Source organism: Cydia strobilella, chromosome 1 (genome assembly GCF_947568885.1).
Source record: "Cydia strobilella chromosome 1, ilCydStro3.1, whole genome shotgun sequence".
Lineage (NCBI taxonomy): Eukaryota > Metazoa > Arthropoda > Insecta > Lepidoptera > Tortricidae > Cydia > Cydia strobilella.
In genome coordinates this window covers 26,994,092-27,021,794 of record NC_086041.1, presented here as the reverse complement: position 1 = coordinate 27,021,794, position 27,703 = coordinate 26,994,092, and the positions used below count along the sequence as shown (strand labels likewise).

General features: G+C 35.7%; 1 protein-coding gene across 1 annotated transcript in view; it reads left to right on the top strand.

Annotated features, from left to right (window-relative positions):
* The first annotated feature begins 284 nt into the window (after positions 1-284).
* Positions 285-27,703, top strand: part of LOC134744261 (serine/threonine-protein phosphatase 6 regulatory ankyrin repeat subunit B) — a 51,165-nt gene continuing 23,746 nt past the window's right edge. The window contains exons 1-2 of the mRNA XM_063678013.1: positions 285-913; positions 21,593-21,694. Coding sequence (XP_063534083.1) covers positions 581-913; positions 21,593-21,694 — 435 coding nt within the window. The 5' untranslated portion in view covers positions 285-580. The remainder of the gene's footprint in view (positions 914-21,592; positions 21,695-27,703) is intronic.

Sequence of the window (27,703 nt, the reverse complement as noted above, 5' to 3'; positions counted from 1 at the left end):
TCTACGAGTACGTGACTCGACACGTTTTACCAATTTACTACTCGTATAATGTAATCAGCAAAATGTAATCTATTGACAACGTGTGTACGTAGTGTACTTGCATTCCTAAATTAGAAAAAGCAATTATATTTACCACCCGCCTAAACTCGTAGGGATGTTTATTAAAAGCGAATTCTTTAGATAAACACAAGTCTGTTTTTATTTCCACTACTTATGTTATGGGAAATATTTATCTATACCCACTGGTTTACTTTCAGTATTCTAAATGCATGGCATCATTTCAGGTAGACAGTAGCTACAAGTCTGGCAGCGATCCCCCGATAACATAAAAGTAAAAATCGGGCCAATGCATGTGACGTTTTGAGACATCGCCGATTCGAGTTTGTTTGTAAATCCGGTTCGCGCACCTGCCTTCGCCTTTATATACTCGAATCATGCAAGAAATCGGCTGAGCTACGCAGCCGTGCCGCAGTCATGGCCCGCCCGCCCTGCGCTCAACATAGCCCAGACCGAGCACGGTGATACGCGACACCACAGTGTAGTGAAGTGATCGTGAACCTGGCCCGGTTATGAAGTGAGGATGTCTCAAGCGCCAGCCGGCAAAAAAGGCGGAAAGGGTCCGCCTAAGAAAAACACCGAAGATGATAAATCAGCAGCGGCGAAGGTCACGGATGATAAGGATGAGACGTCCTCCGTCAACGGTGATAAGAAAGAGATTAAGGAGAGCAATGGAGACGTTCCAAAGCCTCCCAGCGCGGGGGTTAACATGCGGGAGGCGGCAGCGAAGGTGCTGGTGCTGGCCCAGAAGACAGAATGGTCGGCGGTGGAGAACACTCTCAAAGTGCTGGAGAAGCTGGTGGCGGCCGGTGGAGATGACGCCGTCACCGTGCCCATGGCGGGCATACACGATCCGGTTAGCAATTAACCCTCATTCTTGTGACCTGCTATATAAAAACAACTACCAAATAAATTACAGTATGAATTCTCCAGTAGAGAAAATGACTTACACAAAACTCGAGAAACATAACAAATGAAAAGCGTTATTTCGTCGTTGTTCTAGAAAATTATACCTATAATTACTAGTTATAATTACTGTGAATATTTTCTTGTCTGAGATATTGAACTGCATTACAGTTTATTACACCATAAAGCCAACGTTCATTTGCAAAATAGGTAAAAGCTATATAGCTTTTACCTATTTTATTATTTTAATAATAAAATAACTGCGTTCGTTTATTGTTTTTGCAAATAAAAGCGTAATGTATTTTATATCTATTATGAATGACTTTTCCAAAAATTTAGTAATTTAAGGTGTAGTTTGTAATCACCTATCCACCTACGTCTTTCAATACCCGTATATTATAAAAAATACATCTCATTCGTACTCAGTAGTCATGCCTTCAGCGAAATGCCGGTTTAAATTAGTTTTTTATTATTTTCACTGCAAAAAAAAACGTCTGCGCTCTAGCATGTATAATCAAACTCAAACTTTGGCTAGGTGCAATTTAATGTTGATAAAAATCTACGTAGAAGTTAAGTTTAACCTAGAAACTTTTTGTTTTATCGGGGTAGAAAACTTCCAAATGTAGCTTTAGACATGAAATCAAATCACTTACAGGAATTACAATTAGCGAATACATCTACGCCAAGAAATACAATAAGTACTCGTAATTATGAATTCTGTTAATCAAGTTCTATTCGTCTGTATTCATTCAATCATTTATGCAATTCATTACGTATAGGGGTTTTTATTTGCTCAAGACATACCTATATAGTGCCTACCTACCTATATCTAAAAATATTTAATTTGAATATCATTGAAAATTGTCAACCATTGTTTTAATATTTTTGGTTAGAACGCGAGGTCGACATTTGTATTAAGTGCATACAGTACTGTTGCCTTTGCTAAGTTTCATATATCCATACAAAATATTGAAGTATTAGAGTCGAGAAATAAATAGACCTGCTCAACACGCATCCTTGCATCGTTGAAAGCCAAGTATCTACCTACTTATTTGATATCTAGGAACCCATAAGTGCGGGTTAAGTTGCACATAATTATCATGCTATAGATACTGTCAAACTGTCCATATTGTGACATTGTAGCGAGGTAAACAATAGTCCGCATAAATCGCATAACACCCGCATGTTCGCATACGAGAAATCTTTGTAATAAACTCTCTTCTTGTGACACAACGTCATTGTTATCAATCAGAATATCACTTGAGTTGCGTGTAAACAATGTACCTATCAGGGAAAACAAAAGATAAAATTGATATTTACTAAAAATTCACATCAATAGTGTTGCGATATGTAAGGCCAGTTTTGCTACACTGTTTTTGATGCTGACTGTAGGGTACCACAATGAATTAACCACTATTAAAAATATCTGGTGGGTTTTACCTAAATATGAATTGGAATCGAATTGGTTTTGTGCAACATTCTGCTTCCACAAACACGAAATAAAAATGTTCACACTTCACATTAAACTGTTAGTCATTCAGATAGAAACACAAATGTAACTTGATACTTCCTCCTGTTGCAAAATATTAAAGATAAATGAGTCTGAATTGGATCTCTGGAAAGTCCCGAAAGTTAAAGACACTGCAGCCTAATTTCAGGGTATTACTTATATCGGAGTATGTCTGAGTGATCCGTTAATCAGACTAATTGGAATCTAATCCGGACTAGAAGAACAAATATGGAAATAATTTAGAAATATAATTCTAAAATCAGGTACGATATAATGAGGATCCCCGTCCCCGTCCAGTTTCCGGTGTTGGTTGCATAAAGTGGTGCGCCATTGTACCAAAGGCGTAGCTAAGTGCTACGTCGTAGCACACATGCTACTTAGGCTTGCCTTTATTAAAAGTAGGATTTTTTTATCAATAGTGGTATTCAGATTTTAAAATTTATTAGGTATTGATCTGACATTGATAGGCTAGCTAACATTGTTCGCGCATGGTGCAAGTGGTGTCATAAAACATCTCGCTAGAACTTATTCAAGGTCGTTAGTTAGGTTAATGTGTAGGTAGTTGTTTATCGGACAATCTATAAATATTATACTTAGAATATATTTATAAGATTGACCTATAAGATATTATACATATTCACTATCAAAACTATAACAAATTGTAAAATCAGAATATGTACCGCACCGATATTCCGTGAAACGGATAACTGCTCTTGCTCGGGCCCGATAGCGAGTGTGGATGTAATTGGCCCTCAAATAGATACATAAATAAAAATGACAACTTAAGACAAACTATTAATAGCTAATTGTCGCTTGAAGCAAGTTTATGAATAACAGCAATTTATCTATTTATATATTTGATTCTTAGGCACTGAAACCGTGTCGCCAATTCATTATATATAAAAAAATGTCTATTATTGATGCGGTCACAGTAATTTGTTAACGGTATCTAACAGGTAATTTGTTAACTAATCAATAATCATTATTAAGTAACAATTAATGAGAGTTGTGTTCTATGGAACGGTAGATAGAAACATACTAAATAAGTTAACCGACTTGGTTTTAAATTATGTACATTTTAAAACTTTTTAGCGGTGAAGAAGTGAATAGAATAGAATAGAAAATATTTATTTGCTTGAATACGTAACAATCAGATCTTATAAAATAGTTAGACACAGTATTCAGTCGACACAACATCAACATGCAAAATATTTACAAAATGGTACATTAAGGTACATTTACTAATTACTAACATGCAATCATTAAAACAATATCATAATAAAACAATGTCAATGAAATTAAAATTGAAAAATAAGAGAGTATTATGGTAGATTAGTCAAAAATAAAATAAAACAAATTACATACATCAAAAACAAATCGGCGATTGTCATTTTAAATATTACGTTTTAAATTTTAAATAATCCTTAACACTATAAAAGCAATGTTCATGAAGCCATTCGGTCAATTTTATTTTAAATACGTTCCCATTCAACATTCTCAGCTCTATAGGGAGGTTATTGAATATTACAACACACATATTAAAAGCATTTTTCCTATATATATCAGAAGTACATGCTTGGCTGGCTAGTATAGTAGATGTTGGTACTGAGCCCGGAGTTGTCTTGCGATCATTTCCTCGCGCTTTATAAAGTACTCCGGGTGGTTTATTATAAAAATACATACTTTTAAAATGTACATACAGGCTAGGGGGAGAATGTGAAACTTTTGGAAAAGAGCTCTGCACGTGTCATCAAATTTAACGCCACCCAATGCTCGTATACAATATTTCTGGATCATAAATGCCCTCTGGACGTCAACAGAATAACCCCACAGTAGCAGGCCGTAATTAAGGGTAGATGACACATATCCGTGGTAAGCTGCTAACACGGCCTGAGTGGAAATTGTACTTTTAAGATTTCTTAGAGCAAAAGCAAATCGCGCTAGTTTAGAACACACTGCATCGATATGAGGTTTCCAGTTTAAATATTCATCAATAATTAATCCTAAGAATTTGGCACTATGAGATTCTGTAATTGAAGTATTATTAAGATTAATAGTAAGATTCACAGTCAAATTCGAATTATGATGATGAAATTGTGTAAACAGAGTTTTATTAACATTAATATTTAGGTCATTACATTCTATCCATATATTAACATCTGCTAATGCTTTATTTATGTCCGATTCATAAGTATTCACGTCAGTTCCCTTTACTATTAAGGTAGTATCATCTGCAAAAATTATACACCTTTGCGATGCTGATTGTAGAAGGTCATTTATATATAATAAGAATAACAAAGGGCCTAAATTACTCCCTTGTGGCACCCCTGTCTCATTGACGCGACACTGAGATCTAAACTTTCTCTTTAAAAGATTGTTCCCTTCTGTGACCATTCTCGCAATTTCCGTGTGTTCCGTGTGTTCGGTTGCTCAGCTAACTTTTCATCCAATCTAGAAGATTACCTCTGATACCAAGGCCATTCAAGCTTGGAAAGGAGTTTCGAGTGATTTACACAGTCAAAAGCTTTGCTCATGTCAAGAAATATACATGTCACTGGTAATTTGTCATTTGTTTGCCTCTGATACGTCCTTGCATATAGTGCATAAGTGTTTCAGAAAGAGTGCATTGCAAGACTTGCATTTTTACATGTAGGTAATGTTTTTGGTTGGATATGTGCTTTAAGTACATAGTGTCTTGAGAAAATAAAATTGGATAATTTAAATCTATAGTCAAAGTATCAGGCATCATTTACGTGTGCTTTTGTACAAACACCATAAAATTTGGTAATAGCTATCAAAACACAACACACCATTAGTGTCTTTTAGATAACACTAAAAGCTGATAAACGAAATTCAAAACATACTTAACCGTGGAATATTATCACTTTATCATTGACATAGTTACTGGTTTTACTTTGTAAAAATAAGACATTTATACACAGTAGTGTTTTTTAACCGGCTTAAAGAAAAGGAAGTTATCAATTCGACCGTTATTCTTGTATTTGTGTTAGGTACCTTAGAACTCAGTCATTTCTGAACCTATTTGGAAAATGATTTTCTTGTTTGAAAATACTTTTTGTATATAGGCTTGGCACCGACTACAAACATGTCAAGTGCTAGCGTAACTAAAAGGAATACTGTTTTCATTTCTTATTTTAAGGACGTGAGACGAACTTACTTCCATATTGCCACGTAGCTATTGCGTATTATAACAGCATGAATTAAGTCCTATTTACAAGAGTTGCGGAGATGCTAGATAAGTTACTCTAATATACTTACCATAACATCATGAACCATTTGCAATATTGATTGTGGATCAAATTTAGTATCTTCAAAAAAACGCATTTGAGTGCGTACAATCTACGTATTTCGTTTTGCGTATCACGAAAAACCCAAGCAAATTATACAGGGATGGTTGATCGATCTCGCAGTAAACTGACTCCCGGCAGTAAAAACGAGTAAAGATGACTGTGCGCTGCACGCGACCGTTGCCAAGATATCACACAAACATGAAGGGAGGACGAACCGCGTTTTAACGTTTCTTTGTCAATTTAACCTACCACTACTCTTTATTTACCTTATATTAGAATATATTACGATCAAACGAGCAGGGAATTCTGACAAATACTTAATTCAATTACCTCGATCTGAAAAAGTAGAGATGACTACTGTCTACTGTGTAGGGATGTATTATAAATTCAATATATGCGATATAATCCGTTTTCATAGTTTTATTTTACTGTCTACAGTTTAAAGCTTGGGTGATATATATATATATATATATATATATATATATATATATATATATATATATTGTGTATGAGGAATGGCAGTGAAATAATTCAAATGTCCGCATTTTACCGTTTTATTTATGATAAATCATCATTGCCATACATTATGTACTTATACCTAAGTGAAGCTTCACATGTTTCATTGATTTGATCATGGAGTTGATTTTAGCGAGGACTCATATAGTTATTTTATAATATTCCTATATCCATCTTCCAGCTCTGTCATTAGATCAGTTGGGATTTGAAAACTATTGCTTACATGATTTTACATAAAGAGACTAATTAACATTGCAAATAAAAACAAAATAGGAAAAAAACTACTTATTTCGATTCATAAAACAAAACTGAGAGAACCTGCGCAACAGTTGTCAATGGTGAAAGCTTCCACTGATTCAAAACACTCATTCAAATAATTATGACTAAAAAAAACCGGCCAAGTGCGAGTCGGACTCGCGCACGAAGGGTTCCGTACCATTACGGAAAAAACAGCAAAAAAATCACGTTTGTTGTATGGGAGCCCCATTTAAATATTTATATTATTCTGTTTTTAGTATTTGTTGTTTTTAGCGGCAACAGAAATACATCATCTGTGAAAATTTCAACTGTCTAGCTATCACGGTTCATGAGATACAGCCTGGTGATAGATGGACAGACGGACAGCGGAGTCTTAGTAATAGGGTCCCTAGGGTTTTTACCCTTTGGGTACGGAACCCTAAAAACGAAATTTAGTTACATGTCGTCTATTTCTGTCCGTACAATAGTCGTTTACGATAGCGGCAAGCGTGCCAGTGGCTCAATTAAAAAGTAAATCTTTACTGGGCAGCTCCCGTAGCGTATTATATAGCGTGAGCAAAGTGTGTCAGACGGCGGGCGTAACGAGGACTGCTTACTACGTATACCTAACTCGCGAAGGAGCCATGCCAGGACTGCAGCTCCCAGCGCTTACTGAACTCGCTCGGATAACTGGTATAAGCGTGACCTGACGATTCGTTAACACTGCATGTAATCTAATATCACGATTATACGGGTTTTAAGAAATATGTTAAGTAAGCAATAGAAATAAAACCGCGTAATATATATATATATATATATATATATACATATGGATAGCCTAGCCCGCGCCGATTCTACGAAACAAATAAGATTTTTTATTTAATTCACGTTAAAATCAATAGGTACATTTGTTTTGTCTTCAGATTTAGTCATCTATAATAAGCGAAGAGCACTCAACTACTACTAGAGATACCTCTGCTCACTCGCCTACCTATACCTACTCAGCTCATTTCGCTCTTTGGTAGTGTATGGCAGTACTACCAAATATTAGTCGAACGAATATCTAACCAATTTGGAACAATATATATATACATATATATATATATAATATACATGGTGGCTAAAAAATAAGTGCATTCCCGTTGCCAGGGAGGTTTTGGGATTATACTGAGTAACTTTTACTATGGGACCAAAATCGCAAACAAAAATTTGGCTATTTCATACATGTTGGCTAGTCCATTTTCTATGGAAGGGTAAATTTTTTGTTTCGCAATTTCGTGGTTGGTCCTATAGTAAAAGTTGCTCAGTATAATCCCAAAACCTTCCTGGCAACGGGAATGCACTTATTTTTTAGCCATCCTGTAAATATATATATATAAATGCCTACCTACGTTCCTATTTATTACGTATCGGTAGATATAGATAGGTAATATACATATAGTAATAACGGAGATGCACTTGTAATATATTCTAAACTGTCAACGCTTTATTTCTTATACGTAAATGTGGCTGTCCTTACTCCTCATACAATAAACACGAATTTATAAGTAAAAACTATAAGCAAATTTCTGTAATCCCTTTCAGTAATTGAAATAAACCCCAAGATTTCAATTTATCCGTTGATACTTTAGCCCGTCGATTGCCACGTTTCCGGCAGCAAACCGTTTGGCCTACATAGTTTCAGATGTAAATTGGTGGAAGTGGTGCTGACCATTTGTGTGTCAAGGCAAGGAGTTTTGCGTGTGGCTTGCGCCTGCTTAATCGATAGGATTAATGACCTTGGCGTTGACCTATCTGTTTTTTGTAAACATTGTTTTTTATACTTTAGGTAATGTTAAGGTAAAGTCGAGGTCTCTAAATGAAAATCGGATCATAATTATTCATGTCATTTATCTGATACTCGTATATTACATATTATTTTTGCTAATTTAAGTACATTTTTTGGCTAACAGTTTTTAAATAATGATCTTCAAAGTTATCTTTATTTAAGTATAGTTTACGTCACACGATCCCACTATTAAAATTCTTAAAAAAATATACACCTAAAGTGCAAGAATATAAAGTGAGGTATAAAAATTCTTATGTGATGAATTATTAGATATGAGATTATAACTACAACGTAGACAACACGAGGAAGAGCCGAACGAATAGCTCACCGTGTTGTCTTTCTGAGCAGTTCAGGTGTCGTGTCGTGTCGCGTTGATGTCGTATACTGTACAGTGCCGACCTGCCGGTGCCGACACCGCTCAACATATAAACTCCTAATAAATTATGACAATAGGTAGGTACTTGTACACTGGCAAACTAAAAACTCCAATAAAATAACCAGTTAATTGCCTGATAGGTAAACAACGCTTTACCGCAATTTCCTTTCATTTTACACTCGGTGCGAATTTGTAATATAATGACAAGAACTACCTGCCGTAACCTTATGAATAATTTATAAATATTTAGCACAAAGCAAGTATATACAAACTTGGTAAAAATTTGGTTTAGTCTTGAGGAATTCGCATAACTTTTTACGTTAGTCCGTTTTCGAAATTCTTCATTAATATGCAATGATGCATGACATAACTGACCAAAGTACAGTCAAAAAGTTCGTTAACAACCTTCATCTACGCGTGCATTGTACAGTCGCCATCAGATATAACGGAGCGCCCAAGGTACTCATATATATCTGAACAGGCGGCCTAGCCAAGGTGACGATCGCTTGCGCTTCGCCATCAAATCGCTTTGTGTCTCCCTCACTCTTCCATATTAGTGTGACAGTGACAGTTGCGTTTCGTTCGCTACGTAGCGTTAGCGATTGGCATGTTGTCTACGAGGCCTGGCCTCTATTGTTAGGGCGTTAGTGCGTGTTCAGATATTTTTGGGCACCTCGGCTGCTCCGATAGATCTGATGGCGACTGTAGAAGGGGCTTTTTGGAGTACTAAGTTATGTCATTATCAGCATAAAATGTAGATATAAATGGTTAAAAAATCCAAATTAAAACGAAAAAAAATATATGTGTGTCTTTCTAAGACAATATAATGAAAAAAACCTATTAACAAACCAATAAAAGAAGCAATAAAAACACACAAAATAAATAAATAGGTATTTTCTTATAAGGGTTTGGCCGTTCAATAAATTATATGTACTTATAAAAAATTGTATAAAGAGGAAATAGTATATCTATTGACCTATTATAATTATGACCGCCTATGTCGTCACACTGGTACTTTATATAAACTTAAAGGTTGGCGAACATCGGTGCTCGAAAAACGTTGACGTAAAAATATTTTCCATAAATAGGCCATGCAATAAGAAGGTATAGAGGGAAATGTTAGGAACACAATTTTTGACTTCGTAGCTTTGTTTGGACTAGTTAGGAGATGAACATATCAAAAGTCCCCGACCGTAACCCTGGTGCTGGGGGGGAGGAGGGTATGAAGGTTCAATTTTTCGGTTTTTCGATTATATCTCGGAAACTATGCGTCTAAGCGACATGACCACTTATACAAAATGAAGTGATTTAATTTGTTACAAGTTTTATTAAGTCAAGTTTTTTGATATCTTGTACAGTCTTCATGATTTTTGTATTTTCATCGAAATTACATCATAGCTAATGTAGGTCTACTATAGTATTATACGAGCTTGAAAATAGTTATAAACATCAACAAAAACTAATTTCTTAAAACATCGCTTTTGTTTATAAGTGAGAACTGAGAATGTCCGCCAAAATGTCTCTACTGACCAATAAAGATAATATTCTAGAGTCACCATTAAATGCGACGATGATCGAGGCGAGAGGGAAGAATTACTAGAAATAAGGACTAGGCATCCCAAAATCTAAGAAGATAACCGAAGATAATCGAAGTGACAAGCGTAGCGTGTGTTATCGTTAGGGTTAAAATAAAATGCTGAAAAACACAGAACCCCCGGTATTTATTTTGTTTTTCTGAAAAGTATATATATATATTCATCAATATTTACAACATTACGAGTATTTACGAATATGGAATAGCCTAATTTCCGGTCTTCTAAATTATCCGGTCCAGCTCTATTTGTCATTGCCATGACATTGCCACGTAAAGCCAAAGCGAAAGCATTACAGCTTTCATAATCGGGCCAAGGGTTCAACACTTGAATCGGTTCTGGCAATTTACTAAAAGGGTTTACATAGCGGATATTGCAATGCTCAGGAAGCGCCCCGCCACGACGTTATTCGCGAAATCAGGACACGTACGGAAATTAGCTTGTAGGGGATCGATTAGCGATGATTAGTTTTTTGTACCTATCTACAAAAACATACAATAGCTATGTTTACAATAATCAACTAACCTCGCTGTGGGATTATAAGTATTTTGCATAAGCATATAAATGCAAAAAATTTAATAGATTTTTTGTTTGACACAGCTGTCTGTCACAGCCTATTTTCTCCGAAACTACTAGACCAATTAAGTTGAAATTTGGTACACATATGTAAGTTTGTGACCCAAAGATGTAATTGTGTCTCCCCCTCCCCCCTCTAACTTTAGAACCATGGGTCCAAAAAATATGAAAAACTCATAGAAATAGAGCTTAAGAAAAACATTAAATGAAAACAATAGCGAACATGATCAGTTTAGCCGTTTTTGAGATATCGCAAAAAGTCTCCCCTTCATAGTAAAAAGACTACAGCCACAGATAAACGTTATTACAAGTAGGTAAATAAAGTAAAATATAAAATATAGAAAAGATAAGATAAGATAATATTTATTTATTTAAAACTTATGCTATAATAATTACTTATTTTACTCATTCAATTGTTTTTTATAGTTGGTCAAGCAAATCTTGTCAGTAGAAAAAGGCGCGAAATTCAAATTTTATATGGGACGATATCCCTTCGCGCCTACATTTTTTTTAAATTTGCCGCCTTTTTCTACTGACAAGATTTGCTTGTTCAACTATATATTATATTTAATTTCTCTAAAACAGTTTCATTGGCTGAATGAGTAATGCCGTTGACTACTGGCAGTTTTAAAAGAAGTAAAAAGTAAGAGGCAATCCCGCTGATTTTCATATTTTAATTAACAAATCATTTTTATCTACGCACATATCGCAAAATGCTCTAAAATGCGTTCAAAAACCGTAGGAAATGACCAGCATTATTACAAGCAATTTTACTAAGAGAACTTTCTTATCTGTGGTAGTAAGTATAGGTAGTATTTATTATATAACCAGACATGCAGTCTCCGATTGAAAGTAAGTTCTAAGGAAAAAATCATGGCCATACGTCTATTACTTCTTTGCTTTTCTCGTATTCGATATGATAGTAGATTGTGTCACAAGGGAGCAAAATGACATATTTACGGCGAGGGCGTACATTGAATCCTGAACGAAGCGAAGGATTCTATAATAGAATCCCGAGAGTAACGAGGGATTCTAAAGTAAAATCCTGAGCGTAGTGAGGGATTCAAGTGTGTTACGCCCAAGATGGAAATAATTTTGCTACCATGTGACACATACTGCTTTTCACATCACCTATGAGGTAATTATGATGTCTAAAAATATTATCTAAGCTATAAAAAAAAGGTGCAACAAAATTTTTAAATAGTGTCCTAGAACAGAAAAGTGTTACTTTGATCCCTCCTAGAAGGGAAGAAAAGTGCCACTTTGGTGCCCTCGCTACGCTCAGGATTCTAAAATATAATCTTGAGCGTAGTGAGGGATTCAAGTGATAACGCCCTAGGTGGAAATAATTTTGCTACCATGTGACACATACTGTATTTCACATCACCTATGAGGAAATTATTATGTTCCAAGATATTAATTACCTTAAAAAATAGTATGCAAATAAGAAAAATATCGTGTCCTAGAACAGAAAAGTGCCACTTTGATCCCTCCTAGCGGGGAAGAATAAGCCCTTTTTCGAATAGGTGATGTGAAAAAGTACATTGTTTAACTCGGGTGAAAGGCACTAAGCATCATTTCATCCCTTTGTTAACAATCTTCTATACTAATGGCTCCAGTTTAGCCTATTGTGACGGAAGGGTAACTACGGAACCCCACAATGAGCATGGCCCGTCATGCTCTTGGCCGGTTTTTATATTTAAATACATTTCACTCACGTTTCACATAAAAAAATATATTGTAATGTACGGAACCCTTGGAACGCAAGTCCGACTCGCACTTGGCCGGTTTTTTTTACATAAGTTTATTACTTTAAGTGTATTTTATTTAATTTAGACTGAATGCAATGTCATTTATTACTTGTACCACAGATGGGAAGAAATTTTTATATGATATAATTTAACTCATTTAAGTCGAGTTTATCAAGGAATTAATTGACATAAATATTTACATTATTTTATTTTAGCACAGGTATCAAACAAGTTTACCTTGCGCAGTAATTTACTTAACATTTTACAGAATATTCTTACAAGGCCGTCCTCGACATGAGCTATGTATGTACCTATGCCTAAATTACGGCAACATTACCGGTGATTCCACTCCTTTATTGCTAGCACTAATGCAAGAGTTAGGTGTGCCTAGACCTATCCCGTCTAGTATATGGGAATTAAAATGTGACCTAGCCCATGAATACATTTTTACGGTTCCGTACCCAAAGGGTAAAAACGGGACCCTATTACTAAGACTCCACTGTCCGTCTGTCCAGCTGTCTGTCTATCCGTCTGTCTGTCACCAGGCTGTATCTCATGAACCATGATAACTAGACAGCAGACAGCTGAAATTTTCACGGATAATGTATGTCTGTTGCCGCTATAACAACAAATACTAAAAAGTGGGCGAGTACGACTCGCACTTGTCCGGTTTTTTTTACTAAATGAGCGGATTACATTACTACCTATTTAATTTCCAAGCCAAATTATAACTTTATGAAAAACCCTTATAACACCGAGATATGAATGAATGAATGTATGAAATTAATTTATTCCAGAAAATATTTCCATATAATATTAAAACTAATTACATAATAAAATATGATTATATTACCTATATTATATTATATGCAAATGTTATTTAGTTCGTCGAATATCAAACATTACGGTTGTGACATGATATTGGTAGTACAATCAATGAGTTTGTGTTTGTCTGCATTACGCAAGTATAGGTATATCTGTTTAAAACGGTATCGATGTGCGTGTATCGGTTGATATGATATATTACTATAACAGTCGGTGTAATCTTAACCATTAACGCTAAATTGAGAATGAATATAATAATATCTATGCTTGCATGTACCGTACTTCATATGCCAGTAATATAACAGGGGGCTTAAAAATAAGATAACATTGTTGATAGAAAACGCCAATAGAAACATCAATAATGTATGAAAATAGTCACGTGACTTCGTAGCATTGTCATCCCGGTACATTTTTTTCCTTTTGTTTGGCGTTTGTCGATGTACGATTGTCGTCTTGGCCCTAGCCACTGGAAACTGGAAGCTACTGGGGGCCTATCCCCAGTAGCTTCCAGTTTCGTAAATACACCGCGGGTAGATAAGAAAAGGTGTCCGAAGCCGTCGTAACAGTTGTAGCTAGTTGTAAAGGCTTGAAAACATTTTCCTTTCAGTTTGAAGTGTAAATCAAAATGTAGTTAATAATTGTTTGTGTGAGAGATCATTAGAGTAATTGTTAAAGCGAGGCCACGCGCACTCTCAGCCAATCACGGGAAGAGGGCTGCTAATTCCAAAGGTAGTCAACGAGTTGCAAGCGAGAGCGGGAACCGTACACAAGCTAATTTAGCGGCTATGAGTGCTATGACATTGAGAGATTCGGAACAAGTACAGATAGCACGTAACAAATAGGTTTACGCTAGTTTGTTTACAAACAAATTGTTGTTTTGTTATAGGTAATTTTGTCACAACATTAAGTTTTATATTGTTAATTTACATAATTATATTGTATAACAACTAACCGTAACTAATAAAAAGTGGCAAGTTTGACACAATTTTAAGTTCATGCCAGTATTACGTATCAATTATTCGAAACTTAACTGAAATATCCGATGCATGTGATTATAGACCGTTTATTTACGTAGGAGGGGTAGGCAGAGACCACGGATTTCCACTTGCTATGATCCTGACATACCTCTTTCGCTTCCTTCACTTTCATAACATTCCTCATACACGCTCGCCGGTTTAGGGTGCTCTTGACCTGGCCTTTCTTCAGGATTTCCCCGATCTGATCAGAGAAAGTCTGCCGAGGTCTGCCCCTTCCAACTCCCGTTTCTACCTCTCCCTTATACACTCTCTTTGTTAGCCTACTTTCACTCATTCTTTCCACGTGTCCAAACCATCTCAACATACCTTTCTCAATTTTTGTCACTACATCTTCGCTCAGTCCACACTTTTCCCTTATCACACTGTTCCTAATTCTATCTTGTAATCTCACACCACACACACTTCTCAACGCTCTCATTTCCACTGCATTCACTTGGCTCTGATGCCTCTTCTGCCATACCCAAGTTTCGCTACCATACATAAGTGTAGGCACCAGCACCCCTCTATGCACAGCCAACCGTGCCTTTTGCGACACCTTCTGGCTGCTCACAAAAGCGTTAAGTGCCCCATTCACGCGATTTTCAGCACTCACTCTCCTTTCAATATCTTTATCATGCTTACCGTCCCTAGTGAATAATGTTCCCAGATACACAAACTCTTTCACTTGTTCTACTCTTTCTTGTCATATATTCTTCCTTTTCAAATACCATAACTTTCGTCTTACTTACATTTATTTCCTTTCCTTTTTCCTTTTAAAAGATCCAAGCATTCTAGTTACCATCTCCTGCAACTCTTCACCCAATGACGCTAGCAATACCAGGTCATCACTGTCATCAGCGTAAAGAAGACATTTGACGGGTAACCCACTTATTCTCAGCCCACATTCATCATTTCTCAAATCATGCAAACTACTGTCCATGAACAGATTAAACAGCCACGGTGACGCTACACATCCCTGCCTAACACTCTTTTCGATGCTACACCACTCAGTTTAGTTTACTCTCACACAAGCACTGGAATCCTCATAGAGCGATTTCAGTGCCTGAATGAGACGGCCGCTCAATCCATACACCGACAGTACCGACCAAAGTTCATTCCTCACCACTCTGTCATAAGCCTTTTCCAAATCCACGAACGCGCAATAGACCTTCTGACCTTTGGCCAGATACTTTTCGGCTATGCATCGCAAGGAAAAGACTTGATCCGTACATCCCATACCCTTTCTGAATCCCGCTTGTGCATCCCATACTTTCTCATCGGTTTCTTTCACTACTCTTTCAATCAATATCTTTGCATACAATTTGCCGACGACGCTGAGTAAGCTAATGCCTCTGTAGTTTTTGCAATCCAGTTGTAATCCCTTTCCTTTGTAAAGAGGTACAATGACGGCCTTGCACCAGTCCCCACCAGGGCACTTGACCGGTTCTGAAGCACATATTGAAAAGGCGGTACAACTGACTTGCTACAATGCCTTGTCCAGCTTTCAGCATCTCGACAGAAACTCTATCATACCCTGCAGCCTTCCCTGATTTCATTCCTTTCAACGCTTTCACAATTTCATCCATGCTAATACTATTTTCGTTCTCCGACACGTTTCCAATGCTTTCATTCAACTCCGAAATTGACGTGCTTGCCTCCTCTTTATCAAACAAACTTTCAAAATACTCTTTCTGTCTTTCTAAGATGCATTCTTCCTCATTCACTAATCTTCCATTCTTGTCTTTTATTGACTTCAGCTCAGAATTCTGGGTGTTACCCCTGGCTAAACGAACGGACTTCCAGAAAAACTTTATATTTGTTTGGAAATCTTGAGAGAGCCTTTCTTCCATTTTATCTTTCTGTTCGTCTTTCTTTCTGTCTACTAATTCCTTTACTAATACTTTCATTCTTCTATAATCCTTTTTCGCTTCACTGACTTCGTCAAATGAAGCCGTGTGATTTCTTTGGTTAGCTCTTGTGGCTAACCAATCCAACCACAACTTTTTCTTCTTACACACTGCTTCTTGCACTTCTTTATCCCACCAAACATTCTTCTCATTTTTTCCTTTGTGCCTCTTCCTTACTCCACATACTTCACTTGCCATACTTACTACTTTATTTTTAAAACTATTCCACAATTGTTCAGTCTCACTAATTTCATCCATACCATTGAATTCGGTTTTTAATCTACTCCTATACTCATCATTTACTCCTTCTTCTTGCAAATTCTCCACTTTTATTCTTTTCAAATCGGCGGTAACTGTACGGGGTCGTTGTCTCCATCCTTTAAATAAGCCACTTAATCGGCACATTACCAGGAAGTGGTCAGAATGGATACCCGACCCTCGATACACCCTGGAGTCGATAACATTCTTCCTAATTCTTTCATCCACTATCACAAAGTCAATCATACTTTTCCTTACATTCTCCGCCTCTCGAGTGTATAAGTGTATCCTTTTGTGGTCAAACATCGTGTTTGTTACACAAAGGTTCCACTCTTGGCAAATTTCTAACACGCTTTTCCCATTATCATTCACTCTCTCGTCACCGTACATTCCAAGAATCTTTTCAAATCCGTCCCTTTTTATTCCTACCCAGCCATTGAAGTCACCTAACAAAACTAGTCTTTCATTACTCTTACATACTTTCAAAACCTCTCTTAGTTCATCCCAAAATATCTGCCTTTCATCCCGAACGCGCTGTGAGATACTTATCGCTATACTTAAAGTTGAAAAACTTAAGCTAACGAAGCCCATCTCCCCGGATTATATTTTGGAGTTTTCCTTCTCCTAGACGGGTTGCAGCACAATGCTAACGAGGCTCATCTCCCCGTGTATTTTATTATACATATTACTTTTAAATTTGACACTTGTTTTGCTATATTTTAAGGACCTACAAAAATGGAATCATCAAAACATACATTAAGAAAATATGTGGTCATCTGGGAGAAAATATTTTTTTACCTACAAATTTTCAATTCTCGTTATTTCCCGGTCAAAATGTTCGAAAATGTATATTTTTATAATTTTTTAAGATTTCTTATGTATTAACCGAAATCTTCTATTGTTAGAATAATACATAAAATCCAATTTAAGCAGAAAGAAACAGTCCTGTTTAAAAAATGCAAAGTCTTGTGGTGTTTAAATGTATTTATTATAATTATAAAACATAAACTAACTTTAAACTGTAATAGATGTCATATATTGAAAACAAATTGACAAAGCCTTTATATATAGTTTATAATTAGTGTGAGTTTATATATAGGTATAGTAGTGTGACTACTTAAAAAACACAAATCAAAATATTTAATAAAATAACTTGACTTGTTCCCAAACTTGTTCAAACATCAAACATTTATTCAGCAAATAGGCCACAGGGGCATTTTTACATGTCAATTTTTACAAACAATAGAATTAACCCAAAATTACAAAAAAAAACAATTACATAAATATAAATGTCAAATTACACAAAAAAAGCTAATAAAAAATATACAAACAACAGAAGTTCTAACTAACAAACTAATTGAGGCTTGTAAAGTTTTATGAATAGGAGGGATAGTAATTTTCTATCCACCGCCCCCTAAAAAGAAACCCGCTTGAGCGTATTACTCGCGGCGGACGACAGCTCGGCCGCTTGTTATCGGCACGTAAGCTCGAGTCGCTCTGCTACTCTAAACTGAAAACATTAACAGCGATTATTCCGTGAAGCTCGTCGTGACAGCCTCAAGGACTTGTCTTAATGAGCCACATTAATAAAACTAGGCAATCTAAAACGTAATTTTCCAACCGTAAAAGAAAATAGCGTTAAAGTAAAGCGCTATACACAGTATTCACATTAAACCCAGATATTCCGAGAAAAACAGAAAAACCAAAAAATACTTATACTTTTCAAGATGACCTTTGATCCCCGTGGTCCCCGAAGCTCCAATTTTATGACACGAAAACAGGGATCCCTGAAATTGTAGGTGTCAAATTTCATTACTGTCACTATTGTTTAAACCCCCATTTAAGACCTAAAATCTGTTTTTGTAGTCACATTTTTAAGTTTTACACATTTTTCCTCCATTTATTTTAGTAAATTTGTATTGCATAGCACTCGTGTACCAATTATGGATCTGCTGATGTCTATTTTATTGAAATTCACTCAATAGTTAAGGCGCAGAAGTAAAAATATGATTTACTATTCGGCGTCCTCTCAATGCGGCTGTATTAATTTTTCTTTAATAAAACAGGTGTAAAAAAGGTTGTGAAGGGCAAAAGGAATCTACCGATATGTCATTTTTAAAAATCCGTCCAGTATCCTGAGCTACAGAGTGTGCTGATTTTCAGTATTTAAACCCATAACCCTACTTTTTGTTTAAGTCGCAGTCGAGTAAAATGTTGATATTGGGGTAGAACGTGTACAAATGTATAGACAAAAGTGAAATTCATATTCCTCCAAGTTTCATATTAAGAGAATATCCCCTGAAAGGGTATAAGCGCTAAATCTGGATTCAGCTATTATTTTCTATAACAAGATGTATTTTTTCCGCAAAGATGTCTAGGACTTTTTCGTGTAGAATTTAATAAGCTTTAATGTTGCCTTACACCATATTTTCATAGAGAACATATATTTAGAGTAAAACGCAAATTTCTGCAGGATGGTACACATTTTCCAAGATGGCTGCGATTCCTCGAGGTCCCCAAATGTCAAATAGTGTGGACATGAAAAAGAGACCTTTAATTAACATACGTACCAAATTTCATATCTTTGGAAGGATTTCGAGGTGAAACAATCCGATTGTGCTATGATTTATTTAATTTTCCCTTACTAAGTTAATATAGTTTTATTTCTACGGTTTAGCCCAAAGTAATCATAAAACAATTTATTTAAACTTTATTGCACAGTAAAAGTTGTACAAAAGGCGAACTTAATGCCAGAAGGCATTCTCTACCAGTTAACCTTTGGGCCAAACAGAGATCAAATAGTAATAGGTGCGGGAAATCTTTACAATAGGTATAAGAGAAATTGAATACTAAATACAAATATTTATGCCAAATAACATAATACTAATGGTCTAATTATAAACATAGGTACATATTGATATAATATACTTACTTACATAGATAAAATACTTACAAATACATACATATATAATATGAAGGGTACACGGAAAGAACATGTCTAGTCACTTTAGTAACATTTTGAGTAATCGCGGTTTTAAAATTTGGATCCATGTCAAAGTGTATGGTAATTCCGTGACCAGGTATTTTTAACTAAAAAAAAAGTTGTGTTACATATATTATACAGTGGTAGCAAAAGATATAACCAATAGTTCATTAAGAGCTCTACATTTTGAAATGAAAATCTAATTTTCCAAAAAAAGTGACTAGACATGTTCTTTCCGTGTACAGTCGCCATCAGATATATCGGAGCGGCCGAGGCGCTCACAATATCTGAACACGCCTCTATTGTCAGGGCGTTAGAGTACCTGTTCAGATATTGTGAACACGTTGTCCGCTCAGATATATCTGATGGCGACTGTACCCTTCATATATAAACCTGCTTTCAGATTATTATGAGTCAGGAAACAATTAACTGACAAATAATGATAATTTAGGATACAAATTTCAGATACAGCAAAATACAGACGTTCTTGAAAATCTAATATAAGAAAGGCAATGAAGCTGACTAGAATTGAGAGACACTGGTCTTGTCCACACGAAAACTCTGAAAAGAAGCTCCATCAGACAGTCAGCATCGTAACATTGAATATTTATAAATGTTTACATGTATTTGATGTATTCCGTTACTGAGCCAACCGCAATTAAACGCGATATTAACCCGTGATTATTCGACCACAAGTTGTTTACGTCTTGAACAGAAATAATGTTAAGGTCAGTGAAGGCCGATGCCGTATCATTACGGTGACCTAATGTAATTTATTATTCGTATTAATTAACCTCTCACGTTCCGGATCCTTTTTTATAGTCTCTCCCGTCACAAGATGGAAGTAACTCGATGTACAAACAACTATTATTAATAGGTATGCCAGAATAATTTATGAATGTTATACTTGGTCATAATGTTTACTTAATTTTTTTGAAATGTGATCTGATCTCCCATAGCACATATCAAATGGTCCATACAGTACGTACATCCAATATACACTGTTAAAATCATAACACTTGCAGTGCGTATATGTGTGGGTGTTTGTTTAAATCATAATCGGGTATGCTGGAATCGAGTGTGTTGCACTGTATCTACTGAGCCGATTTTGGCGAGGGGTCAATAGTTTATTTTGTTTTATAACGCGGATAATATTTAGGCAACATTTCGATTTAGGAAGAGGATATTTTTATACGAAAAAACTGTAGTCAGGTTTTGCCTGTAGGTACATAATACAAATGATAAGTATCTACTAGTAATTCGTAGGTATACGTTTTCCAAATGTGCCATAATCGGATTAGATAGGATTCGATTTTGTTTATTTAGAGCGCTCGCTTTCGTCACTCGAAAATCTGTGGAAAGCGGCGAATTTATATTTTTGAAATACGAGCAATAGAAATTGGGAATCTAGTCGTATTGACCACTCGTTTTCAATTCTACTAGTAGAATTTAAATGCCTAGTAATGTAGATATATTGAAGGGAACCACACAAAATCGAGTGCTCGAAATTAAAAAAACCGGCCAAGTGCGAGTCGGACTCGCGCACGAAGGGTTCCGTACCATTACGAAAAAAAACAGCAAAAAAATCATTTTTGTTGTATTGGAGCCCCATTTAAATTTTTATATTATTGTTTTTAGTATTTGTTGTTATAGCGGCAACAGAAATACATCATCTGTGAAAATGTTAACTGTCTAGCTATCACGGTTCATAAGATACAGCCTGGTGACAGACAGACAGAAGGACAGACGGACAGCGGAGTCTTAGTAATAGGATCCGGTTTATACCCTTTGGGTACGGAACCCTAAAAATCGGCCCCATGATCTATGAAAGTCATTAACAATGCATTAAAGAAAGTAAGGTACCTAGTTTTAGGTTTCTCTTATAATTATAATGGATTTACTGTAATAGTGACTAAATTAAGAGGTTTGTTTCCATTCCGCAGACCACGGGCATGACACCGCTCATGTACGCCGTGAAGGACAACCGCACATCGTTCGTCGAGCGGCTGATCGAGCTGGGCTCGGACGTCGGCGCGAGAAACAATGTAAGTATTCGTACAACACTAGAAAATGGTATTCGTACCATAACACCATGAGCGCTCAATGGCGACAGTCAAATTTTAAAATCTATTATTAATATGTTATTACTCGCAACAGTTCGCAACACATCTCGCTCGCGCTAATATACTATAAATAAGTTCGGGGAATGCATGGACAAATTATGTCAAATGAGGGCAGTTGATAGTGGGCTTGATTGTTTGTCTATTTCATACATGCCGCAGCCACAATTGCAACTAGACGGATCTCCACGTGTGAAGTGTCGTTACATTTATTAGAGTTGGGAGAGTGACAAAGGTTAATAGTTGTAATCAGACGATTGATTTAAATTCTTTTATAACTTTTATATCTATAACTTTTTCATCACACTCGCTCAGTAAATATGGAATTGCACGCAGGCTTAGCGGGAACTATAGAAAAAGCGTTTTCCATAGGGAGTTATGAAGTTTCTAGTTTTATAATTAAGTTTTTTACTTTATTTTTGTATCGCAAGTGTGATAAAAAACATTGTGTGTAACTCGGGGCGTAATAGTATTGCAAACTCGAGTCTATAAATCGCTCCCGCAAGCCGTCGCGATTTAACTATACTCTCGTTTGCAATATTTAACTTACGCCCCATGTTGCACAATGTACTATAGTCTAGGCTGCCTTTTGTTAAGGCATTTTTATGCACGCTAGAGAAACAAATTATCAGTTACATAATGTCGCAACTTTTAATTCACGTCGTTACCGAATATCTATAAACAACGACACCGTCCATTATAATCTGAATAGAATATTCTACCCAACTTATAGAATACATATAGGTACAATAGCATCACCAGAGCACTAATAATTTATCTAAACAAATATACAGTACCTACTTATAAAGCAATGACTATTCTAATCATCAAAGTAACTCCGCTACCATCTAAAATCACTTTTCTTTTGTCAATTTAGAAATCGTATACTTAAGCAGAGGAACATAATTATTCTCATGGCGCCTTAAATTTATATTACAGCAAAATCGTCATTAATTGTGTGACGCACGAAAACTAAACAATATACCTACCTACTACCTATGGCACGCGTACCTAATACCGGAGTATCCATAAATAAACTGCAATTGGGTTACTCGATTGTGGTGGCCATAATTTTGCATGTTATGAAAAAGTAGGTGTGATATCGATTGGCTGCCCCAGGGTACTGGCTATTTGGTACACACCGGTAATTACCTACAACCAACGTCTTGGCGAAGTGGAATAAAGAGGCAATTTGGCATTTGCCGCTTGCTTGCCATAGGGGACTTATTTACAAATGTGCACTTCAGGCATCAGAATGATATCGAGAACGTATTGGATAAGTGCGGATTGGATATACATATATTGAATTTGTATAATATTGGCATATATTGAACACATCTCCAACATAACGTAAAGGCATAGGTATACCTATATAACCATATCTACCTATACTTTAAGAAATGGGTGTATTTTTAAGAATTGATTTTTTATAACATTTAGAACTATCGCGTTTTGAACACATATTAAATCACATTTACAACCAGTGAAAGGTAACAAAATAAATTCGCAAAAGACCCGATTATAATTGTGATTTAATATGAAATTAAAAATTTCATCGTCATTTTTCTGGTCTTTTTTTTCTTTAGATTTTGAGGAAAATAACTATGACATAAGAAACACCTTCGAAGTAGAATCTGAATTATACATAAGTTACAGTTAAGTACATTAAAATAAATTGATCCAGGAACATGACGCCCTAGGAAAGTGACGGTCTTAGCAGGAAAATAAAGTTGTCATTGCTGTTTTTAGTTGTTTGGATAAAATAACCACGAGTTATGTTTTTTTTTAAAGAAGTTGAATGGTATGAAAGGCATCCGCTAAAATTTAATAATTTATTATCAATGCGAGTTTGTAATAATAATTTGGGCCAGGAATATGACGCCTATGGTAGGAAAATGACGCTTTTATAAAATAGTTTTCAGATTTAATCTAATGTAATATTTGTAAATAAATGCATTGACCGGTATTTGAGAGAAGACAGTTTTCAGACTATACGTGTGACAAAAAGACACGATGGTCAACCAGCGTTTAAATAAAGCACAATTTGCACTAAATAATGTATAATTGTATGTGAAATTAAAATTGTCTTTCCAATGATGTATAGAACTTTAATGTAAGTTATGTAAGACATACAGATAAGGAGTTACGCTACTTGTTTTGGAGAAAACCGCGAGTTTTTTCTAGCATTTTTTAATAATTACAGTGTTAATTTTACTATGCCTCGCTGTATTTATATGTGTTACATGAATATAAAAATAGTGTGCAGTATTTGTTACCGGTTTAGTAATAACACGCATGTGACATCTAAAAATCGCACTTTGAAAATACACCATAGAAGTAGGTAAAATATTTTTAATCTACTCGATAAACGTGCCATGAACTGTGCGAAAGAAAGTTGAAAGGAACCTTGTTATAACTTGTTATGTGTACAATTTTAGAAACATAATAACTATAGAATACGAATGCATGACGGAGAAATGAGTGGAATACGCTTTAGGTCATCTAAAATTTCGAGGATTACTTAAAAAGAAAAAACCAGCCGCCGTTCAAATTATCACCCTTTGAAATTTCAAGCAGCCATGGATATTATAGGTAAATGATGATATGATTAAGGCCAATAAAATACTCACAACTAGGAGGATATAACCAGATGGAGTAGCCCATTAACAGGCGTTCCCCGCTGTCGAAAAAAGTCGGCCAATGGTCATACACAATGTATGGACTGACGTTTATCTGACATGGCTATTTTTACGTTACGTATACATTTGACGTTCCCCTCCCCCGCAAAAATCGGCAGACTATTTTTTACAAAAAATTACAGACGTGGCGACTCCGTTTGGTTATATCCTCCTAGGCTCACAATATTTTTTTACGAAATAAAGAGACTTTAATTTTTTTTAAATAAAACAATGCAGTCCGGTGAGAATGAATGACAACAATGACGCGAGACTACAAAGGTTCGTCAAGAAACTTTCTAGCTTTTATTAATGGTTTTTTATACCTATGTACTACTCTACACTTGGCTGTATCTCATCATAGAGTAACTTATACTAGAGCGGTACTGTCATAGTAAATTTTGTAACCCCAGTAAATTCACTGCCATCTGTCGACACACTTTAAAACTAAAAATGAAGATTTATAAAAATACGATAAAATGTATTTAAATATGGATAAATGATTTTTTTTATTTGCATTAATTATTTTTATGATTTTGACCCATGTTCTTTCACTGATATGCGTTAAAATTGTTAAATAACAAACGAAGCCGTCAACGCCATCTATACGACAGTAGGCTAAAGCTAGTAGCGCCCTCTGAACGATAATCAAATTTTCTTGATTTCGAGGCACGTTTTTTCCTTAGATTGTATCCATCTATTACGGTGTTATATCTATCTTTGATCTCATGAAACGCGATAGCTAGACAGTTGAAATTTTCACAGATGATGTATGTATTTCTGTTGCCGCTATAATAATAAATACTAAAAATTTAATTTGTACGGAACCCTCGGTGGGCGAGTCCGACTCGCACTTCCGGTTTTTTAATAACTAGTGTTGTATGTACAGTTGCAGAGATACCTGACTTGTATATGCCGATTATACTTATAATCACGTTTTCATATAGTAAAAACAAACAAAGCCATTTCACATTTTGTAATCTAGCTCCATTAAATTTTTAGCTAAGTGAAATTGAACAGAGACGAGATGACGGACGCTACGAAGTCTACGAACACCAATCAAATCGTAGAAGTCTACGGCGTAGACCTCAGTACCTGACTGCCTAACAAGCATTTGCAGGTAGGGTCGGGTGGGGTCAATATAATATACGGGTAAAAATAATACTAAGTATTGTACACTCAAAAACTTATTTTATTTCATTCCTATTCCACGTAAAAAGAATCCTTGTGTGTAGACTTCTTTTTAAATGGAATAGGAATGAAATAGAATAGGTTTTTGAGTGTTAAAAACTTAGTCTTATTTTTACCCGTGTTTTATATTTACCCAACCTGACCCTAAAGGCTTTGTAATGTTGGGATGGTAAAGGCTCTGTAATCTGGTAATTGACTAATTAATACAAATAAAAAGGCCACAACTAATATTTATTGTTTAAACAACCTTACTTGGGTGTAAGAAGACGGCTAGAGGGGTCGGAGCCGACAGTGCTTACCAGTTACCACAGGCTGTTTCTGAACTTTTCATGCACACACGTTGTATAAACATAAGTGTACTTATTATTTGCAAGGATATTATTCTGTATAATTATATAAATATTACAACCGAACAAGTCATAATAAATACATTAAAAGATTGAACATATATCAAACATTTTTATGCCGACTACAATGAGGTACTCTGACCTATAATGCCCACTACACGCCACTAAGTTCTCAGACATCAAATTGCTGATTTCTTATCGCTTGCCTTAGCTTTTCCATGCGCTGACCAGCGTCAAATGCCACATCCTTACTCACGACTGACTCATGAATTTAACTTCACTAATGACATCACTTGTAAAACCCGAAGGTGGTCGAGGAGACGCACGCAACCGCAAAATTATGCCTACATTATAGTTAAAGCCAGGGTTAGAGGGTAAGACAAATTAATGTTGTTAAGGTCATTGCATATGATTCTGTTATTTGTACCAACTCTGTGCAATTATAGGTATATATATCTCCAATATATTCTGACAAATAGAATAATAATACGCATGGTCTGGAACACTTGGTAAACTTGTACCTATATGTAAACATACCTTTTAGTTAAGTCCGGTTATTTTAAGTATGTTTTAGTGAGAGCGTTTAAGGAAGTAAGTGTCATCTCAATCATATATGTACTTAACAATGTAACCTATTATCCTGTCGCATACCTCTGTTGTTTCTCCAATAAATAAAATAAAAATAAAATAAGGGTCATACACATTTTATAGTATGCTTACCTCGTTCGCATCTTTCCTGTTGTGATCGCAAGGTTAAGGGAATTTAAAGCAAATTTTTATGCTACACCCTTTCAAGCGGGATACATTTTTTCAGTACTTGAGACTAAAATAAGAAAAACGATTATGTAGCAGGCCGCATAGCCAACATAAAAATTGCTTACGCTTCGTAGCGATCGAAACGCAACTGTCACTGTCGTTTCGTTTCGTAAAGTTTCGTTGTCGTAACGATAGCGATTGTCGCCTTGGCTGGCCGGCTGAGCTGCGGCTGAGTCGTTAACTTTTATTAATGTATTTTCCAAAGAAGTGACCTTAATTTTAACATCAGTTTTAAACACTGACAATATTTTACCATAAACAATTCATAGAGCTCCTTTAGTTCGATGTTAAATTAATTTCGGTCTGTTCTAGAAGAAATGGCGCCTTGTTGTCCATCATCATCTTCCTCGCTTTATCCCGGCTTTGGCAACTAATCCCGAGAATTGGCGTAAGAACTAGTTTTTACGAAAGCGACTACCATGTGACCTTCCAACCCAGAGGGGAAACTAGGCCTTGTTGGGATTAGTCCGGTTTCTTCACGATGTTTTCCTTCACCGAAAAGCGACAGGTAAATATCAAATGACATTTCGTACATAAGTTCCGAAAAAGTCATTGGTACGAGCCAGGGTTTGAACGCGCGACCTCCGGATTGAAAGTCGCACTCTTACCGCTAGGCCGCCAGCGATCTTGTCGCCTTATTATCCATAATTTGAGATTGATAATAAAATAAAATAAAATAAAATGAATGAAACCAATTGGTTTCAACATAAGTTTCAGAATAATTCATTTTTTACACGTCGAAAACATAAAATACGAAGAGGACATTAAATTTAAAGGTATCAGTAAAGTATCAAATTAATCAAAATTTTTATCTTAAATATATCATTAATGGTGCCGTTACTATAGTGACATTTTGTTAAGAAGTCCGAATGTTATGAACAATTCTTAAGTAAAATTCGGACATC